Source organism: Scardinius erythrophthalmus (genome assembly GCF_964197995.2).
Source record: "Scardinius erythrophthalmus genome assembly, chromosome: 4".
Lineage (NCBI taxonomy): Eukaryota > Metazoa > Chordata > Actinopteri > Cypriniformes > Leuciscidae > Scardinius > Scardinius erythrophthalmus.
Genome location: NC_138224.1, coordinates 3,817,517 through 3,837,832, shown reverse-complemented (window position 1 = coordinate 3,837,832; position 20,316 = coordinate 3,817,517). Strand labels below are relative to the sequence as shown.

Sequence of the window (20,316 nt, the reverse complement as noted above, 5' to 3'; positions counted from 1 at the left end):
GTCTCACCTGTGGAGAAAACTCACACAAACGAGTGATAATTACCTCCTTCATCTCGCTCTCGGACTCAAACAAAGCTGCAAAACAACACTCACTTATCACTCAGCAGAAGCAAACATCAAGAATACAGCAAATCGCACATTTAAAACAGACAGCCAATCAACGCAAGAACCTTAATTTGCTTTCTGATCAGATGCAGGGTTTTAGAAGGGAAACTCATGTCACACTGTCTGAGTTTCCTCATTATGTGCTCTGATTTGCTCTTCAATTCCAGAAAACGTGACTTTTATTGTCTAATAAAGTGAGTTGTCTGAGCATTTAGGCAAGACAAATGAACAAAGACATGACATGTTCTCATCATCAAATGCATTCATAAATCCTCAAAGCTTCGTATGTAAGAGAAAAAATGAATCAAAAACTACTTTTCCAGCGTTATCACCTAAGAAATTACAACCATTATCAGACTGACATCTCAAAGTCTGTTTGTTTAGAGAGAGAGCAAATGTGTTATAAATCAAATAATTGAATGTTAACGTGCATCTTCATTTACAGTTGTTTGCTGATCTATTAGAGCAGTGGGACTATGTATAAAACTGAGTCTTAAAAAGAGAGTGTGTGAAGATGAAACTTCTGATATCTGCCGTTTATGAGTTTACAATCCAGCTGATCCATCGCACAGCAGCTGTGGGCTGAATGTCATTTAAACACAGAAAACATGTGGTACACGTGCCTCAGGCTAACAGATACTCCAGTCTATTAACGCTGAAGAGGAAGTGGGTGATAAATGGATGTTTCTGTAACGTAATTATTGTCCCTGAACACAATGGGTCTCATGGACCGTTCCTTGTGTTCGTGCTCTGTGGCTTTAGGCTCCTCCACTATCTGCCCTCTTACTATGATAATGCATTTCAGAAGGACATTTTATTGCTCAGATGTTGCTTTTTCGAAGCTCAAGAGACATAATGGAGCGCTCATTTATCATTTAACTTTGTCACAGATGATTCACAAAATATTCTTTAGGCTCCTTGACACAAGTTGTGTTGATATAAGGAGTGAATCTCATACAAACTGGCAGGAGCATGACGAGTCATTTTATTTCACTTCAAAATCAAAATGCTAGAAATAGCATAAATAAAATTAAGCCAATTTTTAGAACCATGATTCTAATAATTCATAAAACCATGATATTTTTTTCATGACAATTAAGCATATTTTCCTCTAGAATTCATATAGCTGTAATGCAAAAAATTAAATACATAATTTGTTTTTTCAAATATATTACACAAAATTGAAAAAGTTTTTTGTTTTGGATAATAAGTGAATATATTAAGTGAATATATACTGTACGTGACGGGGATTTACATGATATTATATTTACAAACTTGTATGTTAGATATGATTAATCACGCTTAATCGATATGACATATATACATACACACATAAAAAAATATATATATATTTTACAAAATAATAAAAAATATTTTAAATTGTATTACAGTAAAAAAAAAAACATTTTGCTATGTTAACGTGCTTCATTTTAGGACATTTCTAAATGACATTCACCCACAAACAGCACAGATAATTTGATGAGAATTGTGAGATAATTAAGATCTCTGACTACGGGATCTAATCGATCTGAGCACAATTTGAGATCTCTTTTCACACTATTAGACATGCGATTTCTGGAGGGGGTTTTTTTTGTTCATGAGAAACATCTCCATTTAATCCAACAGCAGTCTAAGATAAACATTTAAGATATTTGCTACATGGGTTCAGGTGTTTTCTGGAAGATTCTCAGATTCTGTGACCCCTAGATGAAACTGAAACCCACCGTTGGAGGTTGTGAGCGAGGAGGAGGTGCTAAAGGAGAACCAGCTCGAGGAAGCACGGCTTCTCCTGGAGTTTTACTGTTTCTATAGAGCACAATCCTCAGGATCCCTCTGGGCCACACACACACACACACTCACACATACGATCCGACCTCCCCCTCGCTGTCTGACAGCGCTCCATCAAAACCAGGCCGGCCTCTTGCTCTTTGTTTCCATAGAAACAGCAGTCTGTGGAAAAGTACAAGGAAAAAGATGGAGTGAAAAAAGAAAAGCAAAAAAAAAAAACAGGCAACAATAGTTGACGTGAGAGGAAACACTGTGATATCACACACACACACTGACTGTACTGAGAGACTGATGCATCATAACACTGTGGAAACTGTTGAGGATTGAGCCCAAGTGTAGATTTATTTTCCAACAAGAATCTAAAACATAAATTAACTAAAGCAAAGTCAAAACACCCTAAAAACAAAAGGGGAAGTATGGACATCCAACTGAACTTCAAAAACATGCGAACAACTCAAAACAAAAGGTCACACAGCTTCATTTTCTGACTTGAAAGTTCTCGCAAATTATTTTAACATCTGTTTAACTCAGCTGGTCATTATTTAACCAGACATTTTTGTCTAGAATCAAAAACTAGAAATGATTTTCTGAACTAAATGTGCATAAAAAGATGATATTATTTATTTTTTTATTTTTTCATGAAAATAAATTATTATTTGACCTTTTTGTAATGAAATAATATAAAACCAATTGCCCTGAAGTAGTAACAAATGTTCTGCACTTATTTTGGGATTTTCTTTTGGGATCTTATGAATACATTTCTCTATTCAACTAGTTTAAGCAATACGATAACAAGATAATTATGCCACTTGCTGAACTGAACATGATTAACATGATTACTGAACATAATGTTTGAAATGTTTGTCATTGCATATTGCAAAATGCTTCATATACATTATATTACATTCCATTCCTGTTTAAGCAAATGAAATGAGTGTTGGACCCTAAACTTACTCCATACAAGTACGAAAAGTATGTGCGACAGGACACATGTTTGTGTATGTTTTCTGTCCTTTTTAGTGGCCACATTATCTGTGAGTGAGTCTGAACAACAAGTGAGAAAAACAACTGTGTGAAAGATGGAGGAGCAGAAGTGAGTTTAGTGCTGATGGGGCGTCTCTCTCTCTCTCTCTCTCTCTCTCTCTCTCTCTCTCTCTCTCTCTCTCTCACACACACACACACACACACACTCTCTCTCTCTCTCTCTCTCTCTCTCTATCACTGCCAGTTCTTCAGAAACACACACTCTCTACCAGCACACTGATATTGAGAGAATGCATGTATTGTCTTTCACAGTGGATCTCTGTCTAAACCACACAGGAAAAAAATAATCCTTTCTTATTCAGTATTTAAGACTTGTTTCACAATACAAATATCTAAACATTCTTAAATAAACTTACATTTACTTGAGAAGCAAAGTCACTTAAGGTATTAAGTATAGTGTTCTAAAAAAATATCAAAATGAAGTTTATACATAAAGCAAGAAAAAAATAAACATAATTCATAGAGAAAACGAGTTTTATTATTTTAAGCATAATCCACACTTTGGCAAACATTCAGGCAATGTTCTCTCAAAGTTAATGTTCTACCAGGGGGTGTTAACAGAAAGTTTATTAAAACTTATCTGGTCTTTAATAATGTTCTCTAAATGTTAGCACAAAAACATTTAAACAACATTCTTTGAACATTTTTTCTTGGAATGTTTTAGTTGGACGTTGATCTAACGCTTTTAAATGTTGCTACTTGTTTCGGAATGTTCCGAGAATATTCAAAAGTAACAATTCCAGAATGTTTGAAGAATGACAAAATGGAATGTTTTGCATAACCAAAAAAAAAAAAAAAGAGTTTGAAACATTTTAAAAACTGTACTTTTTAAAATTCAGAGAACATTCAGAAATTATGTTCCCTCAATCTTAGAACATATTATTGTTACCTGGGAAGCCATTTAATTTTGATGAACTTTTCAGACTTTTTATCTTGCTTCTCAAGTAAATGTATCTTGATTTGACAATGTTCAGATATTTTACTGTAAACCGAGGCAAAAATACTTGTTTGGAAAGTCATTTTTGGTGTCCCGTGTCGGTGTGTTGGTGCTCTGAGCTGACCGGATGTTTGGTTTGAATGATCTAACTGTCCTCAGGAGCACGAGACTGTGTGTTTGCAGCTGGAAGTGTTGAAGTTTTTAAGGGCACATCATGCCCTCTAATCTCCCAGCATGCACAAGGACGCCCTTCTAATCCACTTCCTGCGCTTTGATCCCTGATTGGCAGCATGTGGTGCGTCTGAGACAGTTTCTGCTCCGGCAGCGGGTCGTTGTGGCGGTACTGCCAGTTTACTGTATTTCACAGTGTGACTATATTTGATGGGAAGCTAAACAGCTGTTCCAAACACTAGTGAGCTGCCTCACTGTATACCAGTGGCGTAGCTACGAGGGGGCCTGGGTGGGCCTAGGCCCCCTCATTTATATGTCCGGCCCCCTCAGATTTCTGATGGCTTAAAATAAATTAATAAAAATAAGAAATTATTGAACTAACTAATAGATTGACCAATCAAAATACTGCGCGGTAAAATGCGGCTGTTTTCAAACTTGATTTGACTTGTTGTGCATAACCTACGCTGTCATCTTCGCGTGAGAGTTCATGCGGTGAATGGCAGCTTTGTGCAAAGTACAATATTACGCACGAAAAGATGAGCGAGAAGGAGAAAAGCCATCTACATCTGAGTTTGCTTCAGCTTACTACAAGACGACAGCGAGTGAAGCGGCTAGGAGACAGAAACGTATATTTCATCACAGGAATAGCGGTGAGACTTCGACTCAGATCGGCACAATAATGCGCAATGACTTGTTTGCAATTGATGAACCGCCTTCACAACCAGTGATGACCACATTTCCTGTATAGCCTATATCTGTTGTATATGAAGAGTTTGGTTTTAAAACGCGATAAATTCATTATGATTAATTTTGAGTAATAGTGTGTTTTCTTTACCAAGAGAGTGGAAAGATTAAAACCACTATTTTTTGTTTCAAACTTTCACATAGCATATTTAGGTTATAATAACATAACAATTTCAAATCCATATTTTGATTTTCAAATATTTATTATAAAAAAGGATTAGTTTCCCCTCAAAATGCAATAAATCCATGACACTTTTTCCCCAAAATGCAATTAATCCATTGAATCAATATAAAAGTTATTTTTCATATTTTAACTGTTGAAATACACAACAAAGTAAGTTGATCCACATATGACAGCCTCTGAACTTGGTCAATACTAATTATATAACTTACAGGCACTGGACTAAAAATAGCCGACATTAAAATCACCATCGCTAAGAAATACCTCCTGAACTTTTTTTTACGGCGATCAGCTGTAAAATGGCTTGGTCCTGCTCGGTTTTCGTTGACTTTGAGTAAAACAATTGAAAGTTTTTCAAAAGATCCCCTGGGGTTAAAGTGTCAGCGTGACAGAAGTTTGACGCTGTCGTGTGAGAACAAGCAACAGTCGAGATTTTTCCTCCTCCCTCAGTCATCTTCTTAATCTCCTCAAATAGCCTAAATGATTAGATTTCAATGGCTCACGTTTCTTCCCCACCATAGGGTCACCAATGCCGTCAAAATGATTATTATTAATATTTTTTATTTTTTTTTTGTGGATCACAAAGTAGAAGGAAAACTAGGATGCCGGGTTTATTCAAAGCGCCGCCGTTGCGGTTTACAAAGCGTGGAATGGTGCGCTGACTGCGCGGATATCGTAGGGGGAGACCGGGGACAGTTGCAACACTTTTTGCATTTCTCTCAGTTACTCAGAGACTATTTGGAGTAGACCAACCAAATTTGTATATATTAAACTTGCATCTGCCTGCTAATTACCCATACCATTTAAAGATGATTATATATGACATATCGTTCACAGTATTTATTTGAATGGAAGAAGTCAGATGTTGCAACTGACCCCGACCCAGGGGACGGTTGCAACACAACCCAGGGACGGTTGCAACATGTTAAAAATACCTTAAATTTCTCTAATTAATTTTAGCTTTTTGTCTCAATGAGCATATAATTCTGAAAATATTAACTGTTTTAGGCCTACTATAATATTATAGTATTATGTATTTCAATAATATTATTGTAGCCTATTATTTATTTATTTAGTCATATTTATCAAATAACAGTTATTGAGTTTTGTTTGTGTATGTGTAAAACATAGGCCTACATAGATTCAGTGTGCAGGAATTACAGATGATATTCAATCTCTCCATATTTCAGTGTCAGACATGAAGAATTGAACAATTTGCAATGCAACAAACCTTTATTAAACATGCAATTTATAACTTGTTGCAACCGTCCCCGACCCTATCAGCCATGACAGAACATCATATTCCTGCTAGACACACTGACTTTGACACATGCTAACCATGTCACTTAGAAGTCAACAAAACAATAATTCAAACTAAGTAAGTTTTGATTAATTCATACAAAATGTCTGGACAATATGACAAAAATACATCTCAAGAAAAAAATTACTTTCATACCTCCAAAACAAGTTTTGTTCAATAAATGCAGCAGCAGATGTTGAATATGTCTACTGTCTTTTTGGTGGGGGGAGGGTCTAACTGTGCATGTTCAGTATGAGTGTCATCACTCTAGCTTGTTTCTGATTGGAGAAAAATTACATGTTGCAACCATCCCCTGTTGCAACTGTCCCCGGTCTCCCCTATTTTACGTAAAATTAAAAATGGACTTTTCAACACCGACCAGATAGCCTACAATACAGATTTTTGGGGGAACTAAAAAAAAAATATATAGCCTACATATTTAACGTTTATCGCGTTTTGGAACCAAACTCTTATTTGCGGAGTAAGATGACATCATTGACACTTTTTATAATCGCCCTTGTAGGCCTACTTCATGTAAAAGATAATAATCGCCGAGCTATGTCGTAGGCTGCTATAGCCTAGGCTATATATATATATATATATATATATATATATATATATATATATATATATATATATATATATATATATATATATATATATATATAGGCTATAATGTGTATATATATAGCCTACTGTAGGCTATATTAGTTGCCCCCTCATTTTAAGTTGGGCCGCCCCAAAAATAAAATTCTGGCTACGCCCCTGCTGTATACTGAGCTGACTGCAACACCAGGCCCTTTTAATGAATCTCTAACACATGAAATGTAATTTTCCTAGAGATTGGCATGGAGTACTTTCCATAAGATCATCTCTCAATGCAAATCAAACTAGCTATTAGGCTAACTGAAATAAAATCATGCCAATCTCTAGGTATGGTGAAGGCTATGTGATGATGTGGGGCTATTTTAATTCCAGAGGCCAAGGGAACTTTATCAGGATGTATAGTATCCTGGATCCATGAAGTAACTGGCCTTTAAAAATAAAAATCTTCCTGCCTCTATGGGAATTTAACATAGGGGTGTCCAGACTTATGCACCCTGTATTTTAAGGAAGAGCATTTATTTATTTACGATACATTATTCATTCACAAAGAAAATTGGTGTCCTTAAAGGTTGGATTTTTCCTAATTGTTTTTAATTAAGGCATTAAGATCAATTTCCAAAAGATGTTTTTTTATTCCTCTTTTTAGTAAACTTTACCATGGGTGTCTAAACTTATGCATAGCACTGTATGCCCTAATGCTATTTAATCTACCCAGAAGCCAAAGTGTAGACACAAGGATTTTTGATGCATAAAGGCCATCCCGTCTGGTCCGGGCCAACAGAAGATCTATGTGGCACAAGTCACACAAAATTATGAAGATGGTTATGGGAGGAATGTGTCAAAACACAGTGCATCGCATATATGGACCAATCAGAGTGCCTATGGTGTCCACCATCAAAAGTGCAATGTGAACATGAACGTTGCAACTAAACCTTAGTGGAAGAAGCTCGCCTTTTACGATGAGTCCCGTTTTCTTTTACATCAGATGGACGGCCGTGTATATACGTGTGCCGTTTACCCAGGGAAGTGATTCACCAGGATCCACTGGGACGATAACAAGCCAGAGGAGAGACTGTTATGCTCTAGGCAATGTTCTGTGGGAAACAAATGTCCAGCCATTCATGTGGACATCAATTTGACACATGCCACCTACCTAAACACTGTTGCAGACCAGGTACACCCTTTCATGACTGGTGTTCTCCTGATCCCAATTCCTCTTTTAACAGGATAATGCGCCCTTACCACACTATAGAGCTTATGTAGCTCCGCCCCTTTTCAGCGCTGCGCTCGTTGTCTTTTGACTTCCGGCCTGTATTTTCACAGCGATCTTGCGTATAATGAATGAACGGCTCGTTTTAAAATCTTCCCGGTCGACTGACATTTGTTAAGACATCTGCTTTAAACATTACAACCTCATGATAACTTTCGTTAACTTTACATTAAGTAAATCCACTTCAAAGAGCTAATTACTCCTAGACAGCAGCGCCATAGAAATATAAAGCGACCGCAAAAACGTAAGTTCAAAGACAATATTCTAAAGATGGCGGCGCCCTCGTTTCTTTGGCGCATAAAGTCTATACAGATTGTTCCGGAATGGTTTGAGGAACATAATAAAGAGTTCAAAGTGTTGCCCTGGCCTCCAAATTCCCCAGATCTCAATGCAATTGATCATATTATGGGATGTGCTGGACCAACAGGTTCAATCCAAAGTGTTATTTTTCATAATTATTTTTGTGAACAATCTGTACTGTATGATGAAGTGCTACATAAACAACTCGACCTTGATCTTGAACTCATTGCGGTTTGGAACGGAGTCACAGTCTCATAACATTCCTTCCTCACAGTCAGACGGCTCACACCTTCAAAACAAACACGGTTCTCCTGCAGAACGATCAGCGAGTCAGATTTATGACCATTTCCATGGTATATTCACTCGTATCTGCTCATCTCTGACTGCTTACTTGAACACAGATCTCACAGTGTGAAAACAGTCATCTGCTTATGACAGAGCGCCGTTATCTTCAGATGATCTGAGGTCATCTGACCCTCAACTAGAAGCACATGATTCCTGTTGATGTTTCCCCTTAAGCACAGATTGAATTAAGATGTTCCACATTGCTTTTAAAGGGATAGTTCATCCAAAAATAAAAATGTCCTAGTGGAACAATGCATTCATATGTTCATAATCAATTCATTTTATGAACAAGTTTACTTGGGAAACAACACTCCATAAGATATTTAAGACTATAAGATATTGTTCACTTATTTAAGTTTTAATATTTTATCCAAAGTTGCTTCTCACAGCATTTTGTTGGTTTAAGATTTTTTTTAAAGATATTTTTACTAAAAAACAAGTCCAAAAGGGCGACTTTAAAACTAATTTTTTTGCGTTGTAAAGGATGCTGTTGGCCTTTACGAACACACAGGTGAATAAACAGTATCTATTCTCTAAGGGCTGAGAGGTACAAAGCAATGAAAGAACAATTATCATAGCCAGCGGCCGTTGTTCTTGAGAGGTGGCGGTTATGAGTGGGAGGAAAGGGTGGGACCGTCCCGTTGCGGTCACACACTCCTAGACTCCTGTATAAACAACCGCTCATCTCCCAACTGACTCACAAAACCAATGACCTTCCTCCACACATCTAAGAAATCGCACTCATTCCTTGAGAAACACTATCAAAATGTGCTTCCTTCATGCATTTTTGACATGGTTAGTATTTCCATAGACTTGGGCCAATGAGAAACCAAGCAACAACCCACATATTGACACACTAAAACCGCTCAGAACAACTGAATATCGACACTATTGTCTTCTGTAGAGCTGCTTTACAGCTGAAATTGAATTGGTTTCATATTTGATGAACTTTGCTACATTGATATTGTCACTGAACTGAATTGAATCAACATTAAACCAAATTGAGCTGAATAACAACACAATAATCTTCTGTAGAGTTGCTTTACAGCTGAATTAAATTTGCTTCATGACTGTAAACACTGATTTTTCAAAGTTGTAAAACACAGACTATTAAGAGTATGTTTCAGACTATTTCACTATTTCAAAATTTCAAAATGTGTTAATCTTTGTAATTATTTGTGAAAATTATGAGTGAAAATTGTTTCACAGTAAATTCTACTTTTTTTGTCAAAGTAGCTAAATGATGAACTTTACAACATTTACACTGTTATTGAAATGAACTGAATCAATTTTGAAATAAATTGAGCTGAATAACTACGATTGAATTGAGGTTGATTCATAATTGATGAATTTTGCAACATTAAGTAATTTTCCTGATTATTTCTGTATTGTATAAAGCACAATATAAACAACTTTGCAACACTATGCACAAACAGCATTGTGATTATTGTTATTAATAAGTTTGAATATTTATTGACTATTCCTTATTATATTGTTGTTGCAGCCATTAAAAGCAAACAGCCAACAGCCTTTACTAAAATCACTAACTGAGAAAAGCATGAGTGTGGGAACCCTGTTGCTCATGCAAAACTATCTTCAGGTTATTGATATTCCACTTTAACGCACACTAACGTACAGCACAGCCGCCTGGCAGGTTTTCTTTGGTCTGTTATTCAAATCAGTTGGGTGGTACAGAGGGGAAACCTCGGCTGATTTAAATGTCAAAAGATAATTTGAATGGGTATGTTTGGGAGTTATTTAATTACCAAGAAACCTTATAGGCCGAGAGAAGCTGAACATGAGTAATATTCTGAAATGTCAAGCGCTCTCTCGCCTCATTTCAGAGCTGAAACTCTGTCGGATGTGAATCAGCTTTTGATAGTCCGTCCGTCCATCCGTCTAATAATGTGCTTAGTTGGTTATTTCAGTCTAAAAAACGATAGATGAGAAAGTCACTCCGGATTTTTGTGCATGTATCATTTGGGAAGAGACACAGTTGATTTTCTTCGGCTACAGAGCCTTGTTCCTCTCAGGCGCCGTCTTATCAGTGACCTTGAGCGGTTTGCTGTGAAATACGACGGACTCGTGAAGTAAGCAACACCTGGGCTGTGTGGGTGTGTGAAAACACTGATACTAAACGCACACAAGGAAGCACTTAAACTCATTTCTGCTGACAAACGCAGAACTAAAGTCAACAACAAAATCCTTGAGAGTTTTACTGAACACACATTCACCAAACTCTGAGCAAGCAAATCAAGTGCTTGCTCAGAATTTTGAACATGTAGAAAACATGAAATATGAAACATTGTCCTCAGTGGTTTCTCCGAGAGAGCAATACTAAACAAACGGACTCCTCGGATTCTCTGGAAAAAATGATCCCAGTAATCATCACATGAGATCTCATTCTCAACAATGGCTCAAACTGTGTCTTCAACTAAAAGTCAAGAGCATTTCTCATCAATTGATCTGAGATGCAACCCACGTTCATTTTACAGCTCCAAACTCTTGCTGTATGTCAACAACATTTTTCAGTTGATACTCAAATGAAATGCATTCCCATTAATTCTCCAGAAATACAAAAGAGCAACTTCCAAACAATGGATTTTTGCTTTGGATTAATTTCCTTAAGTGTCCAAAACTGTTTCCTACTTTCATCCAGTTGCAACATTTTGATAACACTTTACTTGAAGCCTTATATACAATGCATTATACAAGTATTTTAATCATCTTATAATACAAAGTATGACATTATGGTAGCACTTTAAAGGTCTCATTTACTAACATTAGCTATTACATTCACCATATTTTACAGCATATATAAACCTTTGTTATGATAGTTTAAAAAAATGCTCATGTTGGTTCACAGTGCATTATATTAAGCGTAGCGTCAGTTCTGGCAGGTCAGGTTAGTCAAGCTCGCATCAGTGACTCTCAGCTGATCCACGTATATGCGAATACGACTAGGGCTGGTCCGAATACCATTTTTTGAGCTTCGAAGCTTCGGTCGTAATGAACATCGAATATTCGAAGCTTCGGAGAGAGGGTGCTGAACATATTCTTCTCTCTAATAAAGGCAGGAATCTCTATGTGTCTGTATGTCCGTTTGCATTTTGATTATATCGAGAACCATTCATCCAATCGACTTCACAAGGGAGTGCAGTGTCGATTTGGTGCAATATAGATTGACACGCGAGACGCAACACCTTCAGAATTAATAAACTTTTAATAAACTACAGAACAGCGCGAGCGGGAAGCGGCGCGCCTCAAGGCGGGCAGGGCTTATTTGCTCCTAACGGACACTGCACTAGTGATATAAAACGCACACACACAGGTCTGTTAACTTAAGCAATACTTTTAAGGTAGTCTAATTTTTTCTGACTAACAAATTACTGTAAAGGGCAGATTTAAATAAAGAAAAACGAAATTTAAATAAAGAAAACACGAAATTTAAATAAAGAAAAACGAAATTTAAATAAGAAAAAACGAAATTTAAATAAAGACAAAACGAAATTTGAATAAAGAAAAACGAAATTTAAATAAAGAAAAACGAAATTAAGTTAAATTAAAAAGGAGATTAATTTAGATTGATAATAACGGGTAAAAATAATACATTTTGTTTCTATTATTCTGTTTTCCACAATGTCAAAGCAATTAACGCAGCTTAACCAAAACACAAGCTCAGGCACGCACTTCCACACACACTCCGCTGTTCTCATGCACTTCTGTCCACACACACTCCGCTGTTCTGCTTTAGCCAGAGAACAGAACACTCCCGTTGCTGGAACACAAGGTCGGTTCTATTTCTAGCGTGCACGCGTTTTCCGCATGGCTCGAGCTGTGCCTGAGACGCGTGTATCACGCAGGCAGTGTGCAAACTCCAACCTGTTAACATGGGAGCCGAAATAAAAACGGACGCCACGCAGCCAGTGTGTCGCCGGCCTTATTCAAGCGCGAATGAGAACCGTTTCGCGGGGGATCCCAGGTGTGCAAAAAAAAAAAAAAAAAACCCGAATATTCGATTGTCAAATTTTCAAATCGAATACCAACCCACCGAACGAATATTCGATTATTTGAATATTCGGGTCCAGCCCTAAATACGACGCCTATCACTGTATACATATATAAGCTATTGCTGCTCTCCCACAACAGAACCACACCGCCAATCCTAAATGTATGCTAATTGTCAATCGTATTTGACGAAAGTGGTCCTGACAGAACTAATGTTAATACAACTTTTGAGTAGCTTAAAAATGCATTAGTAAATGTTGAGATTAAGATTAATTAATGCATTGTTCATTGTTAGATCATGTTGACTATAGTGTAGTTAACTATTAACAAATTTAAAGTGCTACTTGTCCATTCATTGTGACACATAAAATGTAATGCATTTAAAAACATGGCAAACAACCATTTTCAGAATCTGCAAATATAATGCATTTTTACAATTATTTATGAAAATAATGCATTATACATAAAAACCTCAAGTGTTAATAGAGGAAAATCCCTTTAAGTGAAGATAAGACAGCATTTTCTGCAGTGTTTACTCACTCACTGATGTAAATCACCAGCATGATCATGTGTCTTATTCTGGTCGCCAGCGCTTGATATGGGCAAGGTGACATTCTGTATCTAATCTGACTTCCTGTCTGTGGACTGAGGGGCGGCAGCAGCTGTGCTAATGAAGACTGGTGTGACTGGCTTCAGGGTGAACGGGAACAGGTGCAGGCTGGAAGAGAGAGAGAGAGAGAGAGAGAGAGAGAGAGAGAGAGAGAGAGAGAGAGAGAGAGAGAGAGAGAGAGAGAGAGAGAGAGAGAGAGAGAGAGAGAGAGAGAGAGAGAGAGAGAGAGAGAGAGAGAGAGAGAGAGAGAGAGAGAGAGAGAGAGAGAGAGAGAGAGAGAGAGAGAGAGAGAGAAAGGGCCCTCTGTTCCAGAGATCACTCACCCATAACAGACACAAGGGCCAAAGTCAAGTGTTATGCCAGGAGATTTAAAGTTAACAGCTAACACATAGTTCACATAGTACTTCTGAAATATCACATAAGTATTTTGATAACACTTCTGAAATATTACGTTAAAGGAATGTTCTTATAGGGATAGTTCACCCCAAAATGAAAATTCTGTCATCATTTACACGCCCTCAAGTTGTTCCAAACCTGTATGAATTTCTTTCTTCTGCTGAACTACACAAAAGAAGATATTTTGAAGAATATGGGAAACCAAACAGGCCCAGGGCCTCATTAATGAGTCGATGCACTTCATTAGGGGGAAAAATAGGGAAGTTTTTGGGTGAACTAGCTCTTTAAAGGAACATTAAGACTTTAGTGCATTAACAAAAGTGCATTAACAAAAATTCTAGCTTCAATGTTTTGTTTGTTTTCACGAACTGAGGTCTGAAGACTGCAGCATCAGGTATTTAATACGGTTACGTTATAGTTCGATTATCATACTCACAACCGCATCTTGAGTGCTGTAATTACTCTAAACTGAAAATAAGTGTGTGTTTGTTGCTTGTTTTCGGTACCTTACAAAGACGGGGACACGCAGACGCCGTGTGTCAAGTGACGGTTTTAGATACTGACGTCCACGAGAGCTTCCGTGTTTATTTTTTTGTTGTTTGTTTTTTGAGTTGTAACGTTACTCTGCGCGTGATGATCTGCAGTTGATGGATATACACTCCCAATTCAACCGAAATATTGCGTCAACATCTTTGATACTTACATTAGTCACTGCCACAACAATAGTTACAGGTAATATTCACAGCTGCGATTACCAAAAAAGCGATTGACCTCGGTTTTATGAAACGGTTCATTCAGTCGAATCGAGTCCGATTCACTTCAACTAACCTGTATGATTCGATTATTGAAAATGTGATTCTTTCCGCGAACCGGTGTCTTCAAACAATTCTACTCAATGAACCGGTTAAAATAATCGATTTCGTCAGTAATTTCGTCATTTCTACTCTATATGGCCCTTCAAATGGAATCAAATAAGTAGCACGGCTATTAAGGTTGTTTTTTACTTTATAATAGTTTTGCACCTAAAGCAGCCAATACAGGTAGTGAACGACTTCATTACATCTCTTCTCTAAAAATCTATTTTCCAAAAATGTTTTTTTCCATAAAATGCTATTTAATCAAAGAAAATTTAAGTAATAAACATATTTTCATCACATTTGTTAAACGTTCTGCTTGTGATTAAAGAAATATACATTTCTCTCCCTTAGTCAGATCTTTTCAGCTTTTAAAATAGCCTTCCAGACACTATTTATTAACTTTGTTCATCATCTGACAGGCAGCTGACTGGAAGATAACACACCCGAAGTGTCTTTGTCAGCGCTTTCAACAGCCATGAAGTTAATAACAAATATCCTTTTAATAGCAAATATCTAACTAGCTAGCTGGGGGTTTCACTTGGTTAATATGACAATCATTATCATCAGCTGACATTCACAAGGGTTTGTAAGTTTGCCCCAAGAAGTATCTGAGACTAAAAGCAAATTATAACCGTTCCAAACTGCCTGTTTTATCTCCAAAACTGAACAATATTAATAAATAAATAAAAAATAGAAACGTACTTGCAACCAATATGTCTCATATGTGTCTTCATGTTTTATGCTTCTGTTATTAGCTAACATACTGAAATTGATTCATCAGACTCTGAATCTTTTGGGAGTTGCTTTGCTGGAGTGCTTCGAATAAGGAGCGCTGTAGGTTTCCGTAAAGATGCTGTTTTAGACGATACCTATGTAGACAGCAAGACAGTTCACATGGTTCTGTAGCAAAATGACAAACACATAAATACAGCATGTGAAACAGATGCTGAAGTTTCACTGTCGCCCTCCGGCTCTGTCATTGGCTTGTTTTCAGCACATCTCTCCATCCTACACCTTCTGCTTTGATAATTAGCTTTCGTTTAATTCCACACGACTGCCGGAAGGAGTAAATGATTACACGATTAACTGGCATTTAGAAAATTACAATGATTTTGTAGCAGAAACACTGCTGAAGCACAAACCTCAGCCTGTGATTTCTGGTGCAATTACGTCATAATCTGACGTGGTTTGTGGATGTTTGATCACTTTAGGAGCTGATTGTGGATAAAAACGTATTCAAGAGGATGTGTGAATGTCCATTTCCTGGTCAATAATCTGGTTTGTGATCCAGAAATGCAATTTTTATAACAGGCCTGTTTCCGTTTGAAAGCCGTACGGTGCCATTTCTGATACTGTGACAAACGGATGTGGTTCATAAACACATGAGATCAGCATCTATAAGAGTGACATTCCTGGAGCACATCTCAGATTACACAGAGGTGTACAGGCGTAAAAATAGATAATCGGGGGTGTGTGTGCATTGGGTAGAGAATGAGGCAGTCTGCCATTTTTACACTCTTACCCATAATGCCCTGCGAGGCCTTTGAAAGAATCTCAGCCATGCACTGAAACACACACACATGCATTTGTCAGCAGCACGACTGATCTTTCCACTCACACTTGCTGATCAAATCCACACAGGAACTATGACACGACACTGAAGTACAGTAGTGTGATGTAATGAAGCCGTCCTCCTCGTCTGCAAAGGTCATGTGTATCCAATAACACACACTCATCCTTCACGGCGGTGCTCGTTCTGATTTAGCGTTCGGGTTTTAATTAAGTTGGACGGCTTCTCCGGGTGCGTTCGGAGGCGTAGATGCGTGGCCAACACTTCGTCTTACTGACAGCTCTGACAGTGAAATATTATTCAAGGAAACGGCTTCCACTTATAGCTCAGGAAGACAGACGAGTGATTTGACGGCAGGAGACACGAGACGCGCTGGAAACGACTCGAGAACCATAAGGCCTGAAACACGAGCATGTGATTGCAAACGCTGTGCAATGAATGCAATTCATAATGCAGTGCACGTGTGATTTGCATTCTCAGCATCTTCTTCCACGACTAATTTTCAAGTCGAGGCAGAGCGAGAGTTTGAAGAAGCCATCATCATCGTCATTTCACCGTCTAGGTTAATTCGTCCGGCTATAAGTAACACACTTCTAGCCAAAATAACCTTGAATTTGGTTACATGTCAAAAATAACTAGCGAGATGTATGATATTCCATCATGCAAGCAAAGTAAACAGTGATTACAAGGTGTTTGGTTTCATTTCTTCACTCATTTCATTTCTTTGTTATCTAATTGATGACTAGTCTATTCTTAGGATATGGTTAGACGTCTATTAAATGACCTAAATCGCCTTGTTTTAGCCTAGACGTCTGGGCTGTGTTTGGACGGCTATTAGACGTCTTTTAAACGCAAAATTGCATGCTGGGAACCTAGTTTAAGTTTAGCTTTGTTGTGTTGGCATTTGCACGTACGTAATGTTTCTGGCTGAACCGTGTGCATTGCCATTTGTTCTTTCTGTACCACGAAAACCCCAAAAATCACAGCATTAAGCAAAGACAAGGATGCAACATTCATTTGAAATGGAATGTATATTTCAAAAGTGGCATTCACATCAGCTTAAGGAACAATGCCGTTCCATCAGAAAATGTCATTGTCACGCAGGACTCGACAGCAGATCATCTGATGAATCAACAATATCCAGTTCTGTCGCTGCGCGTTCAACTGAGACGTTTTGCATTATTGATCGGAAAATACACAGATCAACATCCTCAGTCAGGATAGAGGCCACATTTAATTCAACGGGAATGAAGTGGAATGAAGTTTTTCCAGTGGAACAAAATGGAAAACTGCACATCAATCACTGCATTAAATATGGCGTCCACACACTGACTGAGGTCAATGACACAGTCAACGTTCAGTTCAAATGAATGAACCTTAACAGAGTATGAGTTACGTCATGTCAACATGATCCACCCAATAAAATGAAGTACATTCTTTGGTTTGAAAAACAACAAAGCGAACCAACAATGTAAATCTTCAAAACCAGCATTGGTCAAATGTGAATCCTCCATCCAAACCAGTTACATGAATAAAAAAAAAAAAGTAATCAAAAGCTTATTCTGAGATTCTGAAATGCATCAAGTGTACCTTAAGAGACATAACCTGACATTCAGATATGCAAATGACCAGTTACAAAATATATGTACAAATAAATATATAATCAAATGCAGAAGTGCTGAGAGCATCTCTACTGGTCGAGCATCAGAGATCACTAAAGATCTGGTGGATCTGAGAGGGTTTCAGGAGTCTGCAGTTTTCCAGTGAACGTTCACTGGACGTGTGACGCTCAGGTGGTCTCTTTAAAATCCCTGCACACACACACATGCAGACCGCGATCTGGACCGTGACGAATTGGCCTCTCAGGTCTCCTGGAAGATATTGATTCCACGTCCAGAGCCGCACAAGACTGACAAATGAAACCGCGCTGAAGTGGAAAGTGATGATGGCACTTCTGTTCAAGACAGAGACGAACGGTGATGCACTGAAGGCATTTCACATTCACAACCCATAAACGTATAAGAGAGACGGGGGTTAGTTGTCACACCTTTCACTTTCAGGCAGTTTTTGTATCAATACAGACTTTAAAGTATTTGCTTCAGAAATCATATGAACATTTACACCATTACAGCCCCAGAAAAGAAAATACAGTTCATTGGGGCATGTTGTCACAATGGGAACCTTTCATTTTTTGACACTAAATTTAGCTAAATAAAATAATTCTGAAACATAAATTCAAAGAGCAAAATAAAAAAACTGACCAACATGGATTTTAATTCATTACTTCGTGTGACAACTTGCCCCAACCTGGCATTTTTGGAGAATACAATCTCAAATCTACCTTAATGTATATCCCAGTGTGATTTTACAGATTAAAAAAAAAAAAATTATATTACATTCCTTATTAGGAGGGCAGAATCCACAAAACTGATCATAATTGAAGATGGATGTTTGAAACCAACACGCATAACCACTGCTAGACAATAAACCTCAGTGTGACAACTTGCCCCGGCCCCCCCTACAGTCTCCGAGGTGATATTCCCGTCTGGTATATGATGATAATTCAGCTGTGATGTCTTTCAATGCATGAAGAGCGTCTGCACGCGCGTCCAAGTGCACAGGGTGACACCGAACCGACGCCCGAGAGCTCCGCGCTCCTGCAACGCGCTTCCACGCGGGAGCGTCCCTTGATCTCGCGCACTCCGGAGAGGCTCCGCGGGGTCTCACGCGTCCTACTGCGCGTTTCGGAGCATCTTCTGCGAGGAGACCATCAGCAGCTGCTGCTGCTTCTGCCGGCTGGACTTCACGGCCAGGATCGCCTGGCGGTTCTTGTACTGGACCATCTGGAGCGTGATCTCCGCGTTCCAGCCCTCGTCCTGCGGGCACCTGAAGTCGATCTCTCGGCCCTCGGACATCACCACCGTGAAGTACACGTACTTCCCCTTGCGCTCCACGCAGTCCACGGTCTTCATGTTGGCGAAGTGCAGCTCCTTCACCTTGCAGCCGGTGTCGTGGGGGTGGTGGTGGTGGTGTTTGTGTGGGTGAAGCATCAGCCCGTCCTCGGTCAGCACACAGCGCTTCTTCTTCCACAGCTGCAACAGCCCGTCACTGCGCTTCTCCAGCGCGCCCTCCTTCAGCACGCGCGCGCCGCCACCGGACTCCAGCATCTCGTCAGATCGCGCATGAAACGAGCCTGTGCGGGACTGGGTCTGGGTTCGGATTCGGGCTGGGACTGGGGCTGTAGCCTAGGTAGGCGGACGGATGGATGTCCCGGGTCTGCGAGGACTGTGATGATCGGGACAGAGCGCGCACGGGGGTTTTCTTTCACGCGCGGACCGCCCACTGCATGAGTGAAGCACGCGCGCTCAACTCGGCAACATCAGCACGCGCGCGCACACACACACACAATCGAGTTCATCATGGACCGTCTCAAAACCAACCAACATTTGTGGGAATCATAATCTTAATTATGTTGCATTATGTAATTTAACGCGAACATTCAAAAACGAACGTTTAGAAAGAGATATCATAAATGCCTAAAATATGATAAATGCCTAAACGTCTTGAATATATCGATTAAATAAACTAATATCTGTTTAAATATTCCATTACAACGGTATAGTAATACCGAAAAATATAAAATGCGAACTAACATTAAAATGAGAAATTTCTGAATACAGCTCTATTAAATTACTAAAAAATAGCCTTTCAATATATACCATTTAATTACAATATGCACTAATAAAGCATAAAGCAAAGACATACTTTAATTTAAATATTCATTTTAACATTTAAACCTTTCTGTAAAAAAATATGATCATTAGGTTATGAAATGATTCTTACATTGCTTTTACGCATCAAAATAAGTTAAGCAACTTTCAACTTTAAGTTATACAAGTAACCCATAATAAACCATATTTACCTGATGTTGCTAGAAAGATAATCTCACTTGATGGTTTAAATCTGTAATGGATGAGAAAAAAAAAATGCAGGAAAAACATTGTATTGCACTTATCCTTAATTGCTTTATTTTTTCCTTTCAGTCTTCAGGACCGTTTTATATCTACAATGTTAAAGTTTCTGC

General features: G+C 38.4%; 1 protein-coding gene across 1 annotated transcript; it reads right to left on the bottom strand.

The window, feature by feature from the left end:
• Positions 1-17,252: 17,252 nt before the first annotated feature.
• phlda1 (pleckstrin homology-like domain, family A, member 1) lies at positions 17,253-19,543 on the bottom strand. Its single transcript, XM_081364526.1, has one exon. It carries the CDS (start codon positions 19,397-19,399, stop codon positions 18,965-18,967), a length of 435 nt encoding a protein of 144 aa, XP_081220652.1. The 5' UTR covers positions 19,400-19,543; the 3' UTR covers positions 17,253-18,964.
• Positions 19,544-20,316: the final 773 nt, after the last annotated feature.

Bases quoted from the DNA above. Each gene is read 5' to 3' on its own strand.
- phlda1 (XM_081364526.1), bottom strand. From the start codon at position 19,399: ATGCTGGAGTCCGGTGGCGGCGCGCGCGTGCTGAAGGAGGGCGCGCTG.